General features: G+C 53.5%; 1 protein-coding gene across 1 annotated transcript; it reads left to right on the forward strand.

Annotated features, from left to right (window-relative positions):
- The first annotated feature begins 232 nt into the window (after positions 1-232).
- On the forward strand, positions 233-19,632 carry NPHP4 (nephrocystin 4). Its single transcript, XM_066563932.1, has 28 exons — positions 233-370; positions 1,148-1,279; positions 2,981-3,153; positions 3,476-3,540; positions 3,813-3,968; positions 4,732-4,868; positions 5,571-5,737; positions 5,817-5,943; positions 7,340-7,513; positions 7,638-7,767; positions 9,987-10,033; positions 10,728-10,918; positions 11,022-11,213; positions 11,788-11,960; positions 12,199-12,359; positions 13,041-13,221; positions 14,055-14,171; positions 14,363-14,442; positions 14,603-14,820; positions 14,914-15,103; positions 15,261-15,344; positions 15,440-15,596; positions 15,927-16,012; positions 16,879-16,964; positions 17,046-17,217; positions 17,792-17,971; positions 18,745-18,888; positions 19,054-19,632. Exons 1-28 carry the CDS (start codon positions 233-235, stop codon positions 19,192-19,194), a joined length of 3,999 nt encoding a protein of 1,332 aa, XP_066420029.1. The 3' UTR covers positions 19,195-19,632.
- The last annotated feature ends 2,090 nt before the right edge of the window (positions 19,633-21,722 follow it).

Consider the following 21,722-nt stretch of genomic DNA (forward strand, 5'->3'; position numbering starts at 1 on the left):
GTCCTGCTCCCTCACACCGGGATCCCGGGGGTGCGTGGGCGGCCACGGGCCGGCCCTGCCCCGGCTGTACCCGTGTGCATCCCCATGCGGGGCGGGCGTGGGCAGCGGCTGTCCCCACCCACGTGTGGTCGGTCCGTGTGGCTGTGTTCCCGCAGGATGCGTGTGCCCCGGTGCTCCAGCCCCGCGCCCGCCCTAGCAGGCGCCGGGAGGTAGCGGCGACCCCCGGGAGGCGATGGGCGAGTGGGAGCGGGTGTTCCGGCAGCACCTGCCGCTGCCGCCGCACCCGCAGCGGGGCCGGGCCCGGCCCCCGCCCCGCTCCGCCGCCTTCCGCTGCGTCCTCAAGCACCTGCACGGCGCTGCCCTCTCCCAGGTAGGGGCGATCGGCCCCGCGAGGGGACCCCGGCAATGTCTTGCTGCACCCGTTGTTTTTGCTGAGTCTCACTTTCATGGAATAGTTTGGGTTGGAAGGGACCTTACAGAGCTTGCCCTTTCCAGCCTACTGGCTTTGAACACTTCCAGGGATGGAGCAGCTGCAGCTTCTCTAGATGACCTGTGCCAGTGCCTCACCACCCTAACAAGGAAGAATTTCTCCCTAAGATCAAGCCTAAATTGCTCCTCTTTTAGTTTAGCCCCCCCTCCTCCTTATTCTGTCACTTTCTGTGTATGTACAAAGTCACTCTCCATTTTTTTTCTGAGCCTCTTTCAGCATTCCTGTCCGTGTTTGTGGGCCTGAGCTCCCAACAGTGGCTTTTAAAGCAAGGTGGTTTTGGGGGGAACTAACTGAAGACCTCCTGGAAGCACTAAGTTCTTTTAATACCTGTAAATCTGAGTTAGCATTTAATTAATTTTTCATTTAGTTTTTTGTTAGCATAGGTAGGTATATTTAAATTAAATTTTCTGGATATCACTTTAACATCAATTGCCTCTTTATTCTATGCTTAATGCTCAATTTTCCCACTTTTCCTTTGCTCTGTCCACCTCTGGCTTGGAGGCAGGTTTTGCAGCAATGCATGAAGCTGTCTGTGGCCCTGTGCCTGATTTGGGCACCCCTTAGAAAACGGGAATCATATCTCTTACCAAAGCGTGTTCTGAGCTTTGGGGACACAGAACTGGCCTGTCCCCAAAGCTGGTGCTTTGTGCCTTGCAGGGAACCGAGTACCAGCTGCGCCTCTCCCTTTTCGATGCCACCTACCACCACTTCTTTGGGAGGACGTGGAGGAGCAGCTGGAGAGCTGCCAGGCCTGCCCTGCCACGCTCGGCCAGGGCGACCTTCAACGAGGTGGGGAAAGCACAGAACCAAACCCTTTTCCATCCCTTTTGCCCAGGGTGCATCCCAGACACTGCCTGTTTATTAAGCTTTATGTATGGTTTATTGAGAAACTGCGGTGCTGGGTTTCCTCTGAGGCTAGTGCCACCGTGGGAGCAGCGATGTGCCACCGAGTGCCACCTGCCGTGTTCAGAGCTGGCAGCAGAGAGCAGTGTTTCCCCACAAATGGGAAGGAAGGGAAGGAGCAGCTGCCCACCCTCCTGCACAGCGCTTCTCTCTCCTGATCTGGGAGCTAAGCTCTCCCAAAGCTTCCATCTGCTGCTGATACCAGCAAAGCAGCGTGTCCCTTGATGGGGAGAGATCCCACTGCCTCACAGATAGCATGAGCCATGTTTTCCAATTCATAGCTCTGTTTCCACCTCCTCAGTGCTGCAGGTGAAGTGAAGCACAGCTGGGCCCTGTCCTCTTCCTTCCTTTACATCAACAGTGACATTGAGGGGCTTTGATGTGTGCGTTTCCCTCCCAAGTGTTTCAGTACCGTCCCACCCCGGCCTGTTTTGAAGAGGGATGGATTAAAACTAGGGCAGAGAGTGCTGCAGAGAGAGCTGAATGCTGGGAGGAGCTGCCTTTCCAAATACATTCCCAGCGTCTGCAGGCTTCCTGGGTGTTTGCCATGTAGTTGGGAGCAGTTGGCAGGAATTTTGGGGTGTTGGGGGACTGTGTCGCAGCCTCTCTATGGTGGCTGAATTGCGTTGCCTGCAGGGTCTGACAGAGGAGGGGTGAGATCTTCCAGCTGTGGGAAAGTCAGCAGCTCATTGTTAGGAACAGTTCAGGTGGAGCTGGGATTGATTTGTGACAGGTGGGGTGAGGAGGAAAGTCACACACAGCCTGTGTGTGCTGCCTGCATGCTTGCCAGCCTCACCAGAGCAGGAAGGTGTGAGGACAGGATCAGAGTCTGCTTGTGTGGTGGGTTTAGTCCTCAGGGTCTAGGGGAGAGGAACGCAGTGACAGAAATTGCTGTGTGCAATCAGGAGGGCCCCTCGAGCTCAGTGGCACAGGGCATTCCCTGTCAGGGCTCCCTGTGCCTTTGCAGGGTGAGCCTTGCTCTGCAGGCACAGCAGTCAGGCCATTAATCCAGCACCTCACAGTAAAGGCTAATGGAATAACGATTTATGTCCCAGGGTTGATGTGGGAATGTCTCTCTCTGTTATTCCTTCCTGACAGCCCATATTGCAGTAAACATTTTCCCTGAAACACTGAGGTAATGAGTTTTTAATAGAAAGATGAACCTAGCATTAAATTCTGTCCTGGGGAGGTGACCTGTGTCCTGTTCCCTCCTGTCCTTAGGTCCAGGCTACTCCCATGTCCCTCCCTGTTTCAGGAAAGTTTCCAACTCCTTTTCCTGATCTAATGCTGTGGGTTTGGGATGCATCAAAGCCCTATTCGTTTGGGGTCTGCAGCCTGCGAGTCGCTCTGGAAAACAGGTGTTGGCAACAAAAAAAGTTAAAAAAAAAAAAAGAAAGATCATGCTTAAGACTTAAGGGCTGAGATTTCCTAGCAGTGTCAGAAGTGATTTGCCATTAGCTTCTGTCTGGAAGCTTTAATGGATGTTCTGGTTGTGCCACTGAGTGTCCCAGCACAACAGGCATTGCTCTGCCTGCATGTGCCACTGCCAGCTCTGAAACAGCCCATCTTTCTCCTTTCCTGTCCCAGGTTGTTTATTTCCACACCTCCTTGAACCACCCTGGCATCGCTGCTGTCGTGGAAGTGGTAATGAGAGCTGGGAAAGGGGATGGGGGCTCTCAGCACCTTTCCTGTGGCTTTGGGATCATCCCCCTCTTCCACGGCGGATCAGAGGTGACAGACCCGGCCACTGAGGACAGAGCGTAGGTTCCCCTGCTGCTGTGTGACAGGTCACACTGAGAATTGAGGTGGCAATGTGCATGGCTGCTTTGGTTGGGGAGGGGAAGGGTGGTTCAGGGGGTTGCAGAAACAGAGCCAGCATTTAGAAACCTGGAATTCTTCACTCTGGTGAAGCAGTGGGTTTGGAAGGAATGCCTGTCCCTTCCCTAAAAGGCTTTTCCAGAGTGGGTTGGGTGGGTTTTGCTGCTGAGTAGGGGCTTTGTGGAATATGGAGATGTAATGGAAGATGGAGATGTGCTTCAGGGTGGATTTACTGACTGCTGCACATGTGCTCCTTGCTTTCAGGCTGAAGCTGTACCATGGGACACCACGTGCCCTACTGCACCCACGCTTCCAGGACCATGTAGAAAGTAAGCAGCAGCCAGACGTGGCATCTCAGCCCTTCTTGGTGGCTTCTCTTACCCAAATGTGTGTTGTATGTGTCTGCTTGATGTGAGGCATGGTCTGTGCCTTGGTACTGCTCAGTGGATGTGCCTTACTGTCAGGTGGGAATGGCCTGGCTGTGCAAACACACAGGTTTTCCTTTGCTCCTAGCACGTGTACTCACAGTTAATGATTCATTCAGCATTGGGTCTGTGGGGCTGTCTCCCCAGTTCTGGTCATTTTGGGATGTTTTTTTCAGAGAACAAATACATGACAGTGATGGAGAAGAGCCACCTGCAGTATGGCCTGAAGTCCCACCAGCCCCTGGAGGCAATATTTCACCTACTTCCTGAAAACCTGCTGATATCTGGGCTGCAGACTGTTCCTGGCTTGCTGCCGGCACGTGGAGACACAGGTAAGAGTCCTTTCCCTTTCCCATTCCTATTCCCTTTCCCTCTGCCAGTGCTGCTCCTGTTTTAAGGCAGTGGGTCCCTGTGAGGCTGTGGGCAGGGCAGGAGGCCACTGGGATGGGATTTGTGGCAGCACAGTGGTTTCTCTGCAATGTGTCCCCTTGTCAAGAGCATTCCCCCTGCGGGGGGCCACAGCCCTCATACTCAGAGCTCAGTCTGGAGTCTGTCAAAATGGCTCAGTCAGTTCCCTGTCCATTAATTGCTTTGCTCCTGGGAAGCTGCTAGGGATAAGTGATAGTTGGTTTAATTACAGTCGTTCAGCAGAATCTTAAAAAGAGCTTTTGCAGCTTGTTTAAACTCCTCGGAGGTGGGTTCAGCAGCATCGCTGGGGCCTGGCAGGTTTGGGAGCATGAGCTCTTGCCCACTTGGCTTTTGTTAATCTCTCCTTATGGCACGTTGCCCTTCGAGCTTCTGCAATTAAAATATGTGAGCTGAAGATTCAGAGGGTACAAAATTCCTCAGAGTTCTGCAGCTGAATTATTCTTCAACTTCCTGCCCGGAAAACCTACTGCTGATGGTTTTGGGGTATTAACTGTTGGTACTGAAGCTGAGCAAGATCTTGAAAGCAGCTGAGTCCCTGCAGGTGTTCAGGCCCGTACTCAGAAGCTGAGTGGGCAGAGCCACTGCTGGCACTGCAGGGCACCCCAGCACAGCAGTGGTGGCTTTCTGTTTGCTTGGGAAACCTGTGGCCACCACCTTGTCTTTCAGGTGACTGCTTGCAGAAGCCCCGGCTGATGAAGACGGTCACCTGCTATCTGGAGCGGCTTTTCGTCCAGTTGTACCCTTCCCTGGAGGAGTTTGAGGAGGAACTGCTGGATTTACTGAACAGTGATCGCTTACTTCAGGTAAGTAGAGTGCTGTGAAGGTGGTGAAACCCTGGCACAGGTTGCCCAGAGAAACTGTGGCTGCCCCATCCCTGGAAGTGTCCAAGGCCAGGTTGGATGGAGCTTGGAGCAACCTGCTCTAGTAGATGTCCCATGGTAGGGGTGGAACAAGATAATGCTTAAGGTCCCTTCCAATCCCGACCATTCTGTGATTCCATCATTCTAGGTACTGCCAGTGTGATTGGGGCAGGGGAAGGCACAGTGTAGAGCAGTAATTCTAGTGTCTGGAATTATGGGTGGGGTGAAAAGTGTCAGGTAAGTGATATTCATGCATTTGTTTCTCTTGGAGTCTCCATTTTTTTTTCTTTTGCTGTGGAAGCCTTTAGCTTGTTTCCCTATTGGATTAGTATGTGTGTGCTCTGTGTGGGCTTTCTTTTGAACATCCAGACACTCCTAAGCAGAATTTGGCTTTGCTTTGCTGTGGGAAATGCAGAGATGAGATGCAGCGTGTATCAAGTCCATCCCTTTGGAGTGACAGCCACTGGCCAGGTCCTTTCTTGCCAGATTTGCACGAACTCTGCCATAAAGACAAAAGATTTTAATATCTATCACCTGCTGGGGGAACAGGCCCTGTTTTTTGAGTTTCTGAAGGGTTGCCTGTATTCTTCTGGTTGTGGTCAGCACAGAGAGTGCTGCCCAAGGTGGAAAACATTCTTGTCACAGGCTAACACTGCCCCGGATGGTGAGGAGGTGGTGGTTCGGGAGCGGCGGCTGCACGTCGGCGTCCACAACGGGCTGCGCTTCGTCCAGGCTCCGCAGGTCGCTGTGCTGGTGCCAGGGGCAGAATTGTCACCAGGTCGCTGCCAGGGGGTGCCCAGCTCTGGAGCCAGGTAAGGGGGAGCTCCTCTGCTGCTGCTGCTTCCCTCTTGCCTCAGGTGCCTCTCACAGCCGCTTCTCCATCCCGCACAGGGATGCAGGTCAAGCCCTGGTGCTGAGGAGCCGCATCCAGCTGAGTGAAATGGTCCCTCACCCGGCATTCAGGGTCTGCTTCCAGCTGGAATATGTCTTCTGCAGCACGGGGAGAGCTGGTGGCAAGGTAGGGCTGAGCGTGTGTCTCTCTGTGCCTGTGAAAGAGCAGGGATCCATTCTGGAGGAGTGAGCTCTGCTGAGGAATTCCTTCCTCTGCCCGTTTCACCATCCTGCTTCTCCAAGTCCTTTTTGCATGGCTGTGCTGTGTAATGCAGGGCCCTGCAAAGTGTGTGGGTGCCTTCCACAGCACTGCACACAACAACCTGCACGGCTTGGGGAATTATTTTAATAACATGTAGTTGCATTTCTCCACTGTTTATATGTAGATGGAGGAATGTACCCTGCAGTATTCTCATAGTGCTCTGGCAAGCTAATTTAGAAAATTTCAGCTTTTTTGTAATATCAAAAAGGCTTTTCTTTAGAATTTGACATTTATGCTGAAAAGAGGTTAACCCTTTCCCACTCCTTTTTTTTTGTTTTTGCCCTGAATGATGAGGTTTTTCTGGGTGCTTCAGCCTGATGTTCTCAAGCTGTAAAGGCAGGAGACATCTCTGAGGGTGGTCTCTGCAGTCAATATACTCTCACCTACTTACCGATCGTTTACTCATATCTTAGTTTAACCTTTCTGCAGGTTAAACCCAGTTCAATGAGTACTGTGTATCCCCTCCAGAGACCTTGTGTTGTTGGAGCCATCAGCTCCTGGCTGGTTGAATCGATTGCCAAGCGTTAGAGGCTTTAATCGTCCCGCTAAGATGTTCATTGAAAATGCGGCAAATGCCTCTTGTTAAGCTGTCCAGAACCAAAGTAGGGGAAATGGGCATTTGCAAAGCAGGATGCCTGTGCCAGGCCAGAGGGATTTGTACTGAGAAGGGAGACACTGAGCTGTGCTGTTGGAAGTTGTTGGGTCCAGCTCTGTTGGGAATCTGAAGTCCAAGATCCCATGGAGATTTGGGGTTCCAGAGGCAGATCTGTTTGGCTCTGTGTGGAGTGCTGACTGGGGCAGCAGTGGAGCCAGTCCCTGTGGTGCAGCCCTGGGGCAGAGTGGTTAATCCCAAAGCTGCTTGCAAAGCTGATCACCTTGTCCTTGTCCTCAGTGCCATAATTAGCTGTGAGGGGGAGGGTGGGTGCTGGCAGAGCCCTCTCTTGTTTCTGTTCCCCTCCTTCGGTTTGAGGGAAGCTGTGGATGTGCTGGGTAAGTGGAAACTTTTCCCCTCTGCCAGGGATGGGGGTCCAACATATATCTCTTCATGCAGCTGCTTGAGGGAGGGGTTACGGAGGCATAAGGTCCTGGAAAATGAAATGTCTCCAGAATGGGATGAAGAGCACTGGCTTCTGTGGTGCCAGAGCCAGGTGTGAGGAGGCGCGGTGGGGCATGAGAGGCAGTGCCTGTCTGGCAGCACCCATTCCTGGGCTCTGGCAGTGAGCTGGGGCTGCCTGGTGCTCACTGTGCTCCCCCACCCCAGGCCCTGTCCGGCAGTGCCCGCAGCGAGGCGGCCGACATGCGCTCGGTGCGCTGGGCTGTCTGGAGCCCCGTCCCGGGCCCTGGTGACACAGATGTGATCCTGCCCCTGCGTGGTGGTGCCCGCCGTGGCCCCTGCCAAACCTTGGTCTACCGGACCCCCCCGAGCTCCCGGCAGGTAAGGGTGTGCTGGCCCCTGGCAGCTTTGCTTGGTGTCAGGGCGAGGGAGCCGCTGCTGTCAGAGGCACGAGGAAGGCTGCGTGTACCACACTGTCTGAAAGCATTTTTGTTGCCAACTTCAGGGGAAGCACGTGGAGTCTGGGACTGTCCAATTCCATGTTTCCACTGATTCGGAAGAACATCTTGTAACTGCTGCGGAGATCCTATGTAAAGACAGGGACGAGTCGAAGGAGCCTCCTACGCCATCGCTGAGTGAGTGTTTTCCAGATCGCTGACATTTAAAATATAGAGTGTGGCACTGGTGTCTGCTCGGGAGAGAAAACAAGACTTCAGTGAGTTTCAGCAAGCTAGTTATGAATTACTGGAGTGAAGCAAGATTTTTGTCAAGTTGAATTCAGCTCTTACTTTTTTAACTTGCAAAATTCTCATGTGATAGTATTGATGAGCCATGTGCAAAATCCCCAGGAATTGCCAGCGCTGCCCAGGCCTGCTCCCATTCCGGGTGCAGTGGCCACACCAGCAGCATGTTCTCACTGCAGGTACTGCTGCTCCTCTCTCTGAACTCAGTGTCTCTCCAGACATGGGAACAAGAGAGATGTCGGTCATAGGCTGGGGAAAAGCAATCTGGTTGTGCCGCCACTGAGGGATGTGACAGCAGCCTGGATTGGGTTGATGTGTGCAGGATGTGTTGGTGCCTGGCTGGGGAGGAGCAGGCAGCATCTGTGCATGTGCACAGGTGCATCTGTCTATAGTTTGGGGGGGCTGTGTTTTTGGGGTTCCACCACCCCTCTGCTCTATTGGAGATGGAAGGAGAAATGCTGTGGGCTTGAGTTTGGGCATGAGGTTGTGTCCAGGCACTGTGCTCCTAAAAATCCTTTGACTTGTTTCTCTCTCATCCCCCTTTTGTGATTGGTGGGAAGCAAACTGCCCTTTCTTTGCAGAGCTGCTCCTGCTGGGGTCCCAGATGTGTCTCAGGGTGATGCTTCAGACACCAGGCAGTGTTTCAGTGTGTGTCATATCTCCCCAGCTCTCTGATGAGCCATTTAGTGTCAGCCCACGGGCCAGGCAATGCCCATTACGGTGGGTTGCTGTTCCATGCTGGTTCCAGTGCTGTGGAACCACAAGATGGCAGTGGCACCTTGGCTTTGCTGTGACAAATCCTGTGTTTCTGCTGGTGAGGAGCCAGGATTGCTGCTGGGAGGGGCTTTGGTGAGGAAAGCTTTAGTGGCAGATGAAGGAGTCTCGTGATGTCAGGGTATGTGAGGCTCATTTCCCTGCAGAACAGGCTGCATCATGACTGGTACCTTCGTGGTGCTGCTTGAAAAGTTTTTCCTGGTGCCTTTCAGCTGTAGGTGGCTGGGATGCTGATGGAGTTGTGGTGTGGTGTGGTGAGGGGAGCAAGTGCTGACACTGAGCTTCCAACCTGGTAGGGGTCAGGAGTGCTCCGGCTTGGGGGAGTGTGCTGGGCTGTGGGCTGTGTCCCTGGTGAGGGAAGATCCCCATCAAGGTGATTTTCAGGGACAAACTCCCTGGCATTTCCCAGCTCCAGGGGGCTTATGGCACAAAGGAGGGCTTGCAAATGCAGCGGTGGTCTCAGAGCTGTGCCCCCCTAGCCTGTGTTGCAAGGTACTGAAGAGACTATTGGGTTAACTTTTTGTAGAGCTCTGTTGAGAAACGTGCTGCTGCCTGGCCCAGGGGAGGCCAAGAGCTTCATCTGTCAGCTCAGATGCTGGTGTTGCTGCTGTATCTGTCCATCCTCTTCTCAACACCAGCCAAAGCTATCCTGACTGGAAGGAAACAATATTTTAGGCATGAGGGAAATGGGGTGATTTCCTTTACACAGCAGCCAGCATGGAATTGCTGGGATATATGTGGTGAGGGAAAGCAAATTAAGGTCTAAGCATCACGTGGATGCAGAGATGGAACATCTGTGCCCCTGCTCTGCTGCGAAGGACCCGCAGCTCCACGGCTCAGCGAGCTCAGCTGTGCTGGCTCCAGAGAGCAGCCGAATATAAACACGATAAAGCTGCCACCGTTTCGGGGCACAAATGCTCCAGCAGTTGGAGGGAGTGACAAAAAATAACAGAGAAACGATGAAAACCTTAAGTATCCTAAAACTTTCACGTCTCATTAAGCATCCCACTTAGGCAGCACCGCGTGGCCGTGAGGCACCGCGGCGCTGTCAGGGGATGGGGGAGCTGTTGTTTGTGGCACAGTTAGCCTGATTCACGGCAAAATAACGGATGGATCTGGAGATGTGCTGTGTTAACCCCCAAGCAGCAGTCTTATTGGGAAATAAGTCAAAAGAAGTGTTTGGGTGATGGTAAACTGCTTCACTGTGCTGCCTTCGCACCTAAAATTGAAAAGGGCTGGTGGGAGGACTGGGCAGTTTGGTGGCAGTGGTGCAGCTGCAGTTATGGGGCCTGAGGGTTTTGGCTCCTCTACAGCACCTCTCCTGTCCCTCTCCACAGGAGTGCCAGCCCCACGGCGAGTGCCAGTCTCTCCACGGGGACCAGGGGTAAGTGCCACATGCACCAGTGGGTGTGGGTGGTGGGCAGCAGCATTCCCCAGGGGGTGGCCCACATGTAGGATGTGCTTCTGGACCCATCCCATGCCTGTTTTCCTGTCTGATGCAACCAAGAGGCACCAAGTGTCCTCAACTCCACCTTTTCCAGGCAGCAAAGCAGCTCCTGCCTGTGATGTGCTGGGAGAGATTCCCTGTGCTCCTTTCATACTGCAGGAGTGAGGGCAGCTCTGGTTTTTGACAGCCCAGATTTGCTGGGTGCTGCTGTCCCCAGTATGTGCTGACAGAGACACATGGCTTGTTCGTGCCGAGCTCCCAAGATTTAAGGAGAGCTGTGAATACTGAGAGCCCTCTTTATGCTGTTTTATATCTTGATGCAGGAGTCAATGCACGCAAATATTTTTGATGAAATGAAATGCCTCATAAGGCTGCATTAAGCAGTTTGATCTTCCTGCTGCTTGTGCTCATCCCTCCTCTTGCCAGGGAGCGAGCAGCAGGGAAATGACAGCAGAGGTGCAAACCCTTGTGTGGCCAAGTTGTAACACTTCTTGGTGGAATGACAACACTGGGGCACGTGGTGGCTGAGCTCCTCTAGCACAGAGGGGCTGCTGACTCAGCTTGCCTCCAGGGCTGCCTCAGGGGGCTGCCTTGGGGCTGTGGCTGCTCACGCTTGCCATTCTCTCACCAGCTGTCAGTGTCCCAGCTCGTGGCCTCACCACGGAGCACAGGCCAGACCCTGCAGCAGGATGGGGGCATCACCCACCTGGAGGCCGACCTGGGCTCGCCAGACACAGAGCCCTGTGCCAGTGACCAGCTGCAGGCGCTGCCCTTCACCCCGCTGCAGCTGCCCATGGCTGCTGTGGGGCTGCAGGCATGCAGGTGATGCTCAGCTGCCCCTCCCCAGGCTCCTGTGGCCCCATCACCTGCCCTGCCAGGGTCCCTGTGGCCCTATTTGTGGAGCTCAGCCCTGTTTCTCCATCAGTTCCCACGTGTCCCTGTCTCGTGGTGCGCTGGCACGCCTGCACGCTGCCGGCTTCCCAGACATCCTGGACTGCAACCAGGAGCCAGTGGAAATCTCAGAGCCAGTGGAGCTGGGCAGTTCCAACCTGCGGCTGGAGGAAGCTGACCCTCTGCAAGGCAATGAAATAGTCCTGCAGTTCCTGGCTTTTGGAAGGTGGGATGGCAGCTCGTGGTCTTGTGTGGGTAGATCCCAAAGGCTTCCTGGACAGAGTCCTTTCCAAATTCCCCTAACCCTCTTCCCTGCTTGGGCAGGAGATGTCTCTTCTTTTAGCACCTGCTTTTGTCCTCCCTGGGCACTTTTAAGTCATAATCCAGTTTTTTTAAATCGGATCCATAAGCCACAATCTGATGTCAGAGCTCATTAATGCAGGGTTTCTCCAGAAATGCAAATGGAATTGGGAAAATTGGCACCCAAGGGGTGGCTTTGGCTGGATAAGGGCCCACTTCTGTTTTTTCCATGGCTGGCAGTGTGCTGTGGGAAGGTAGCACGTTGTCTTTGCTGGGCGCCTCCATCACAGCATATGGCAGGAGACAGCTGGAATTACAAAGCTTTTTGGGAAGTTAAGGCAAACCGTATGGCCGCTGTCTTCAGAAAAGTCCAAATACTTGTGGTGCTGCCAATCTTCTCTTTTTCTTCTGCCTCTTGGCATGTGCCAAATGCATGAGTAGCTCATGACAGAGTGGCAGTGCTGTGCCACAAGTAACCCAAACCTCTCTCTCTCCTCAAGAGATGCCCAGGGCGGCGTGGAGGGGCTGTGGCCGAGGACTGTCTTCCTCACCTTCCAGTTCTACCGTTTCCCACCGGTCACCACGCCCCGGCTGCAGCTGGTCAGCATGGATGGGGGCCTGGCTGTGCCAGCTCAGCTCCTTGTCCGTGTCAACGAGGATGGGACCCTAACCAGTAAGCTCTGGTTTGAGCATCCATGTGTGGCCCATTCTGTTGGGTGGATGAGGGCTTGCCTCTGGCCCTAGGGATGGGCTGGTGTTAATAGCAAACCTCTGCTGGTTTGCACGTCATAAAAACATTCAGAACATCCAGTGTTTGAAGGAGTACACAGTGGTCAGTTGTGTGAGGTGCTGCACATTGAGGCTTCCCACCAAGCCAAGTGCCATGTCTGTGATGGTGTGGTGTCTTGCAGGACCACCAGGCTTGCAGCTGAAGTACATGGTGGATCCAGCTTTCCTGAGGCCTGGGGAGCAGCGCTGGTTTCTGCGGTACCTGGCTGAGCACAGCCTCCAGATTGACGTCTGGGATGGAGACTCCCTGCTCCATTTTGGGTCTGCTGCCATTAAACTGGAGGTATTGGTTAGATTGAAGGTCTTTTCCTGTGGCTGGTAATTCTGAAGAGTCCCCTGCCTGTATAGAGTGCTTAGGGAAGAGCCCAGCTCTCCCTTTGGCCCTGTGTTGAGATGCTGTTGTGTCTTCAGTAATGGAGATGCTGTCAGCCCCTCTGTGTAACTGAATCTAGTGTCAGCTTGACAAACCCCTTATCACAGGATTTGTTATCTTTTCCTCTAAAGTGATGACAAAGCACTTACTTTCTTTGCCCTTCCCTGGAACTCTGGCAGTATTCTAGCACTAGGCCCTGCAGAGCCAGGACATCCAGTGCCATTCATACCCAGATGTTGCAATACAACACAAAATGAATGACACTCACACGCTGAGATGTCCAAGGCAAAAAAGACACATTCATTTCTGGACCTCGATATTTATAGAATTCCAAAAGTGACCATGGATTGGAGGGGGAAATTGCCACCTCTCCAACCACACTGGTCAAACCAACAGTCTATCAGTTCTCTCCTCCTCCAGAAAGGAATGCAAAACAACCATTATTTGCGTGAGAAACTCCATTACAGAAACGTAAACATCAGAAGGCTTAGAAGAACTTTAGAAGAACAGGGTGACACCCAGACCCCTTGACCCCTCTGGACCAGACTCCCCAGTGACTCGTTACACTGTCTGTCCTTGCTTTGTGCCCAGCCCCTGCTGCGCCAGGGCCAGCTGGCTGTCAGGACCTACCACGAGCTGGAGGTGGCCGCGACTGAGTACGAGCCGGACGGGACGGTGATGGGCCGGGAGGCTCTGAGGCACGGCGCCCTGCGGCCCCTCGGGGTCCGTGTGGCTGTGAGGGGCCACCTCCACCTCTGCCTGGCCAACATAGGTGAGAACCCCCTGCTCATGCGGCCCTCAAAGGCTGGGGTGGGGCACACAGCATGTGCGGGGCTGTACCTGAGTGAGACCCAGGGACATCATCCTTCCCAGAACCTGCTGGCTGCTTTTATTTTATGTATTTAATTCTGTCCTATAAATGTGCAGTGACTCCAGGTTTTAAAATCTTATCTTCAGAGGAGAGATTAGCTCCATATAAGATATCTTAAATCGTCATTTCCATACTTTGCCTGCAAAGGGCCGATAAGCTCCTGGGAAGGAGAATCTGAGGTCCACAACCCAGGGAGTGGTTTAACTTGCACCCTGACAAAGAGCTGCTGTGCCAGGGCAGCAGCCACCCTTTGACTGTTGTTCTTCCCATTCTCTTTTTTTTAAAAAAAAGAAAATACTGTTAGAAACAGGATGGCAAAGCTTGGTACCCTTTCCTGAAGGATGGGGACGGGATGTGTAGGCTTGGCAAATACCTGGTGGGTTTAGAGCTTTGTGTGGCTCCACTTGGCACAGCCTTGTGGGAGTGGGGAGATGCAGCAGCACGTGGCCATGCAGGGGGAGGCAGAACTCAGAAATGAAAGCAAGAGCTGGTGAGGGGCTCAGGATGGTGTGTGCTCTCAGTGCTGCTCCATCCTTGGGCAGGTGACTGTGTGACAGAACAGGCTCTGGGGAGCATGTGGGGCTCTTAGGGCATCATTGGTTTCCAGATACTCTCTCCTGCTTGTGTTGTGTAAATTGGCTGAACAGAGCTGCAGGGAGGTAAAAATTTGCAGTAGATTTTATAACAAAGAAAATGGGATGGTTTCCACTCACTCCTGTCTCTGCTTGTGGCAGGTCACCCATGTGAGGAGATCCCAGGGCAGCTGCCATCCCATTCGTGCATTGTCACTGCACCAGACAGCACTGTCACCACCCCAGGTGGCAGGGGGTACTCCCTGAACACTCCTGGTGGTGAGTCCTGCTGGGGCCTGGCCTGTCCCCCTGTGGGTTGAGGTGGGCAGGGTCTCTGCTGCTGCAGTGCCAGCTGTGGGTCAGCTGCCCCTCTGGTGCTCCTCTTTCCAGCCCTGCAGTATTGCGGAGCTCTTGGGGGCTGCAGTATCTGGGGGGTCCTTCCTTGGTGCCATGGTGCTCTCTTTCCACAGGCAGGAGGACGGTGTGGGCACGAAGGCTGGTGGATGTGGACAATGAGCTGGAGGCTGCGCTGCGCAGTCGCCGGCCAGAAGTGAGCCTGGCCCCCTGGTCACCCTCAGTGAGGCCATGTCCACCCACTGGCTGCACCACGTGGCACTGGTGTGGCTGCACGAGGGTGCTGGTGGCAGCAGGGCGTGGGGCCAGACCCCTGTGCTGTCTCTGTGCTTATGGTTCCTTCCCTCTGGGTGCAGGGCTGGCCAAAGCAGCGTGCCTGGGACCTGCAGGTCATCAACTCCTACCGGGATCACATCAAGGGAGAGAGCATCTACCAGATGCTCAGCCAGGCCATCACAGCCACCCGCACTGTCCATGCTGTGCTGGGGACAGCTGAGTTCTTTGAGTTCGCCCTGAAGAACCCCTATGGCGTCCAGCACACCGTGACCATCGAGGTCGACCACCCTGAGCTCAGGTGGGGGCTCCCCCATGTGCCTGTGGGGAGGTGCCAGGGTGGTGCCAGCTCCCTGCCAGTCCTCACCAGCACCTCTGCTGCTCACTGCCCCAGTGTCATCCTGGACCCGAGGGAGTGGCGCCACTTCAAGGAGCTGACCAAGAGTGTTACACCGGTGGAAGAGGATATGTTCCATCTCCGTGAGGACCTCAAGCCTCAGGTCTACCTGCGCCCCAGTGAGACTGTCCACATCCCCTTCAAATACCAGACCTTCTCTGCAGACCCCGCTGTGGTTGCAGCACAGGTAGGCTATTCTGAGCTGTTTTGAGCTGTTCCTGTTACAAAGTGTTCCCCTTGGCTGTGGTTACCATTGCAGAGCAGGCTGGAACCGCCATGGGGAGCAGCAGCAGCCACAGTGATGCTGCACCCACCCTGAAGGAACTCATTGTTTCACCCCACAGGGGCCGGCTGGGCTGGGCACTGGTGCCAATGCCAAAGCTCATTCCTTTGGGAAGAGTGGGGCCAAGCAGACAAAGCTCATCCAGGTTAGGAAGCCATGTGAAACACTGCTTGAGGGGCTGCATGGGAGGAGCAGAATCACTGGAAAACCCCAGCCCTCTCCTGCTGGTCCCCGGGACAGGTCTCCTTCCAGGTGAGCAGGGGGAAGCCCATTGCACTCCTGCGGGTGAAGGTGGAGCCCCAGCCCCATGTGGTGGACCAGACCTTTCGCTTCTACCATCCAGAGCTCACCTTCCTGAAGAAAACCATTCGGCTGCCTCCCTGGCACACCCTCCCTGGTGAGTCTGTGGTGTGCCTGGCAGGGCTTGGGCTCTTCCTTGTTAGCCCAAGGAAGCCCATCATCCATAGTTCATGGAGCCTTTCTGGAGGCACAGCAGCATCCAGAGAGCACATTGTTGGTTCCTCATGCCTTCAGAGCCCTGGGGTCCTCGCTTGCTCTCCATCCATTTTTCTCTGTTAACTTCAACCTGAATTCCCTACATCTGCACACCCATGTAGTTTGCTGGTAGTCAAGCTTGAGGGGTTCTGTGTGAAGCTGCGTGGGGCACAGGGGAAAGGCACTGGTAGAGGAGAAGCTGAAGGTGATTTTCTTGGTCTCTTGTCCACAGGCACGCCAGTGGGGGTGCCAGGAGGGCAGCCTGAGATGTTTGTTCGCTGCAGCGACCCCGACATCATTTGTGAAACCAAATCCTTGGTATGCTACACTTGGGCATCGCTGTTCCTCGTGTCCTCCTCCTGCAGATTGTTTGGGTTGGCAGAGAGCTGCTGATGTGGGTGCAGCCACAGAGCATCCCTGTGTACCAGCACGTGGCAGTGACACAGTGGCAGCAATGAAGCTGGAATTGCTTTTCATTCCCAATTAAAAGGAGCTGTGTTGTTTTGGCGGGGGAGGCTGAGCATTGCCCCTTATCGCATCATGCAGCAGCCTGTACTTGCTTGTTCTTTTGAGCAAGTACCAGATGATTCAGATGCTGGGGAAAAGTAGCCTTTTGTTGGGCTTTCTGCTGCTCGGGGTATCCACAGCCGTTTGCAGCGGGTGGGGGGACAATGTGTCCTTGGGGTGCACAGCAAAGCCTGTCCCTGCTGAAGGATGCTAGAGTTGAGGGGCAGCTCCATGCCCAGCCCTGCACCATCCCACTCTCTCCTGAAGCAGGAGGCTCTCCTGGGCTGGCTCAACAGCAGGAAGAGGTGGAAGGGAAAAATAAACTTGGGCATGTCCATGCAAATGGCAACGAGGGATAGTTGCTAATTGCTGTTGCGGAAAAGCGTTAGTATGGTAATTGGATTAGGGCTTGTTAGAAAACTTGTGGAAAATTTGCCAAAATTTGATTACAGATACAGACCTGGAATGTGATAGTCATTTGTATCCTCTTTTGTAATTAAAAATACTGGGAGAGCTCAGCCAAGCTGTATAATAACTTAATAACGTAGTTTAACGAGGAACTGAAAGCATCTGCTTTCGTAAGGGAGTTGGTGGTAGCTCCCCCATTAATGGGAAGACACCCCTGGGGTCCTCATTAGCTGGTCAACTGCTGGGACAATGCTCTGTTGTCTATGCAGGGGCCTGGCGAGCCACAGGACATCTTTCTCAAAGTAGCCGGAGGACCAAGCCCGCAGATCAAAAAATTCTTTGTTGCCATTTATACGTAAGTAGCAAGACCCCAAAAGGGTGGGGAACGTTGGCTGCCGTGGTGTGTGACGAGCCCTGTCCGTCTGTCCGTGCACAGGGACGCCTGGCTGGCAGCCCCTGTCCAGATCTGGCAGTTCTACCTGCACTCTCTGCAGCGCCTGGACGTCGCCTGCACGGCCGGGCAGCTGACGCGCCTCTCCCTGCTGCTGCGCGGCACCGCGGCCCCGCGGAGGGTGCGGGCCTTCACCTCCCACCCCCAGGAGCTGGAGGTAACCCCCGTGGTGGGCTGGGGGCTGGCTGGCCAGCCTGGGTTAGCCCAAAGAAACCCCCTCCAGAAAGCAAAAGGCAACCCACGTGGAACTGTGAACAACTGAGAGCCGTAAAGCGTTTGTGATAATTATCTTTTGATTAGAGTTGTCATGTGTAGGATCATTGGCGCGAAACCCCGGAGGGCAAATTATCTGCGTTAATGAGACTGTCTGAAGACTCTCAATTTCTTTAGAATTCGTTCGTCCGTAATTGGAAATGTGAATAATAAAAGGCAGAAAAACTCCATTGCTGTCCTGTAGAGGAAAGGCAAAGGCTCCTCAGGCAAAGCCTGTGTGGTGCAACCCTTCTTGGGCTGGGGAGGCCCTGGGTGTTCCCGAGTGGCTCTTGTCCTTCCTGACATGAATTAGTCCCAGAGTATTCCTGGGGCTGTGAGGTATGGCATTCAATAGTGATGGAATAGGGGTACAGGTTTTTAAGAGCAATTGGGTCTAATTGATGCTCCAAGCTGGACTTTTCAGGGCTGTGATCAGCCGTGGTGGGTGGCTGTACCTCCACGAAGGTGTTGTTCCACAGATGGATCCGAACGGTGCCTTCCTCCTCCCCGCCAATGGCATTCAGGACCTGTACATCGGTGTGAGGCCACGGCGGGCTGGCAGCAAGTTCATCTACCTCAACCTGGTGGATGTGGAGTCCCACCAGCTGGTGTCCTCCTGGCTGCTCTGCCTGTCCTGCAGGCAGCCTCTCATCTCCAAGGTACGGCGGCTCTCGCCACTACGAAACGTAGTGATGGCACCGGATCAGTGGTCTCAGTTCAGCCCATAACCTGGGGCTGTCTCCTGCTTCTTCCTCTCTTTCCATCTGTGTTTTTTTTGGCGCTTGCCATCATAAACACACATTTAGCCCTTGGGGTACTTGAATAATCTCACTGAAGCCCCTGGTAGAATGTCTTTTAGGCTGTTTTGGAGGCAGCCCCACGCTGAGGAGCGGCAGCTCGGAAGTATTCCCAGTTGTGAAATTAGAGCTGCAGCATGCTGCTTTCGATTAGCGCTGTGCTGGCAGAGGCCTTGCCTCAAAGACAGAAAATTAGATTTCCTGGCTAATGTGTTCCTTCTAAAAATGTTTTCCTGAACCTCTTGGTACTGGGAAAGGTTCAGATTGGCATTTACACCAATGTCCCATTGTCCTGCCACATGCTGCTTGTGCTATGAGGTGTTAAGAGAATCAGAGTAGCTGGGGCTGGAAGGGGCTGTTCAGGGTCATCAAGTTCATCTAGTTATCTGAGCACCACAGCTCTTCCTGGGAATGAGAAGGAGCTGGCTAGTCTCTGCTGCTCTCCCAGCCCTTTGTCCTTCACACTCATAATTAATTGTTGCTTCTTTTGATCAAAGGTGGGATTTTTCCTCTGGCTGGCAGAGCAGATGTGAGGTGTGGGAGGGAAGGGCAGTGTGTGGGAGGCAATTTTCTGTGGTGGGTTTTGGGGAGTGCCCGTTTTGCTGCTGCCATCTGGGCCCCTGCTTGCTCCACAGGCCTTTGAGATCTCTCTGCCTGCGGGAGGTGGGAAAGGCTGCAACAAGCGCATCACCTACACCAACCCCTACCCCTCACCCCGGCTCTACTTCCTGTGCACCAACCGCCCTGACCTGCTGCAGTTCAGGGAGGACTCCTTCGAGGTACGTCCTGCTGCCAGCACTCCCCCCTTGTCAGGCCCCTCATCTGGCCAGACCAGGTGATGCTGGGTGGGTGCTGGCCATGAGGGCCACCCTGGCTGGGGGAAGGTGGGCACATGAAGGGGTCTGGGCGGGTCCTGCTGCCTCCTCCAGCTCTCTGTCCTGCAGGTGGCTGGAGGGGAGGTGTACACCATCGGCCTGCGCTTCGCCCCCAGCCAGACTGTGGGGGAGGAGGAGATCCTGATTCACATCAATGACCACGAGGACAAGAACGAGGAGACCTTCTGCGTGAAGGTCCTGTACCAGTGAGGCCGCCTGCCTGTCACTGCAAAGCTGCAGGTTCCTGTGCCAGCCCACACCACCTTGGGGGTGGCTGTGTCTGTCTGAGGGTGCTCATGACCCCCATGCCCCGACTGTCACCTTGCCAGGCTGGGGGGTGTCTCTGTCAGTGGGATCCCCGGGCATTGCCATGAGTGCTGGTGGTGCCACACGGCTCCATCTGCACAAATTGAGACGAGTAGATGTGTTTGTTACGGCACTTTGTGTGACTGCAGGATCTGTATTTTTGTTAGGCATGATGATATTTTAGGCACTTTTAATCTTTTTTTAACTTAAAAAGTTTGCAGATTTGATTCTGCGGAATATTTTTAAAATATTTTATATTCAGCGGTGAGTTTTGTACACACTAAGGCAGTTTTACGGGTGTTTTTGATACTTTTTACTCATCCTTGATGCATAAAAATTGCTGTGCACAACTGTCAGAGTGTGGCAGCATTTTCTTCCTGAGAAGATGGAAATCCTCAGCATCCCTGTCCTGTGGAGATGAGTCCTGGAGGTCCCCTGCATCACCCCCATCCCCTGGAGCAGCATCCTGGGGGTCAGGGCAGGGACCATAACTGGGATTGGGAGGGTAGGGCAACCCACCAGCTCTGGGAATGCTGCCTCACTCTGCACAGGCCTGAGGCTGGTGAATTAGTGGCCCCGATAAAGTCGGGTGCCGAGTTCCTCTGCCTCCCTCGCACTGATGGGAAATGACAGCTCATATTTTAGAAATGATTATACTGTCTGCAGCACAGAGAGGCCCCGAAGTTGGGTTATTAAAGTAGATTAGCTGAATAATTTTTATTACATTTTCACACAACAATATTTCTTGAGGCTTATGAATGAGCTGGTGCTGTACCTGCAGCACAGGCAGCTCGAATGGTGAATGATGTGCCAGCATTCAGGGGATGCCAGCACAGAGACTTGAGCTGAGCTGGTGCTTGAATGGTGCTGCCTGCTCCCCTGCAGCACATGTCTGTGGCCCAAAATCTACAGAACTGTCTTTAGGAAAAGCTGATAAAACTTTTCCCGTAGGAAATGCAAATGCCTTGTGACCCAGCTGCTTAGCATTATGGCCATGGCCCTTGGAATTGCTGCTGCGTCTCAAACTCAAGTGTGGGGGCAGCTTCTTGGGTTCCCACTTCTTAATGAAGTCATCCCTGCTAATGACAATGAACTCGAGCACCCGTGCCTGGCATGCAGCTTGGTGCGCTCTTCCCATTTGCATGCATGTCAGGAGGGAAACTGGATTCCAGGAATGACAAAATTAATTTGCCCTAAAAACCTTGGTTTGTGTCTCATCACCGAGGTGTGCAGGGAGGGGAGGGATTGGAGGGATTGAAAAGCCCTTTCCATGGGTTCAGTAATTCTCAGGGGTGTTGTCCCTCTTGGAGCAGATGCAGATGAGACCTTTTTGGGACTGGAGTGTCACTGCCTTGGCACAGGCATTGCAGGAATGGCAACAGAGGAGTAAGGACAGCAGGGAGACCTGGCCCCAGCACCCGGGCCAGGGAGGGGCAACTAAAAATCTGCAACTAGTAATGAGAAAATAAGGTAAAAAAAAGAAAAAAAAAGAAAAAAAACCAACATTGGAATTGGGGATGAAGCTCCTGCAGCAGCTGAGGGCCCTTGGGAAACCGGCTCTCAGGATGCCCAAGCCTCAGCAGGGTTTGCCGCCAGCCCAAACTTTTAAACCCAGCTTGTTTTCCCCATTATGAGGAGGAAATTGCGACTGCCTGAGAACCCTCTAATTAAACAAAGCCTCACCATAATATTTGCTGGGAGCTCGCCAGCCCTGTAATATGACATTACCGGGCATCTTTATTAGCTGAAATGAGTATTTAGCACCTCTGCCAAACCAAAAGCTGATTGAGGCGCATGGAAGCAGCACGGCAGCATCCAGCAAAGGCTCCTGCAACCTGCTGGTGAGGCAGCATCACCCTGGGAGGCTTTCCACTGAGACAAACCCTTTCTTGGTTATTTCCATGTCACCCAAATCCAGCCCAGCAGCCCCAGCATGGGAGTTTGGGAGGTTTATTCCTTGTTTCTCCCTCTAGTCTTCTGAAAGCGCGTCACCGACTTGATAAAACCTGATTTAATGGTTACAAAACCCAGAGATAAAGCTGCTCTTAATGGATTTCTTTAAGATCAAGGCTGTCAAATAGGAGGCTCAGAATCCTTTCTACAGTGAGAGCGACTGTATTAAGTGCACTCAATCACACCCAGGCGAAGGTTCCCTAAGTGAGACACTGGCTGGAGGAAATGCATTTTATTAGTGTCTCTGGAGAAAGGAGTCTGGCAGGAGCTACAAGGAGCCTCTGAGCTGCAGTGGCTGTGCTTCTGTTCAGCTGCAATGGATGGTATGTGGAGGATTTTGCAAAGCACACCCTCACTCCCTGGTTAGTCCCACAGAGAGGAGGGTGATGGGTGTCATGGTGACATCGAAGGAGTTGGCCTGGGGGAGAAAAACCCCCAGGGAAGGATGCTCAGTGGGAATAGTGCTCACAAAACACACC

Source organism: Molothrus aeneus, chromosome 21 (assembly GCF_037042795.1).
Source record: "Molothrus aeneus isolate 106 chromosome 21, BPBGC_Maene_1.0, whole genome shotgun sequence".
NCBI lineage: Eukaryota > Metazoa > Chordata > Aves > Passeriformes > Icteridae > Molothrus > Molothrus aeneus.

Excerpts from the sequence above, each read along its gene's own strand:
- NPHP4 (XM_066563932.1), top strand. The coding sequence starts at position 233 with ATGGGCGAGTGGGAGCGGGTGTTCCGGCAGCACCTGCCGCTGCCGCCG. Across the intron at positions 11,214-11,787 it reads CAGTTCCTGGCTTTTGGAAG|AGATGCCCAGGGCGGCGTGG; the intron begins GTGGGATGGCAG and ends TCTCTCCTCAAG. Across the intron at positions 16,013-16,878 it reads TTTGTGAAACCAAATCCTTG|GGGCCTGGCGAGCCACAGGA; the intron begins GTATGCTACACT and ends TTGTCTATGCAG.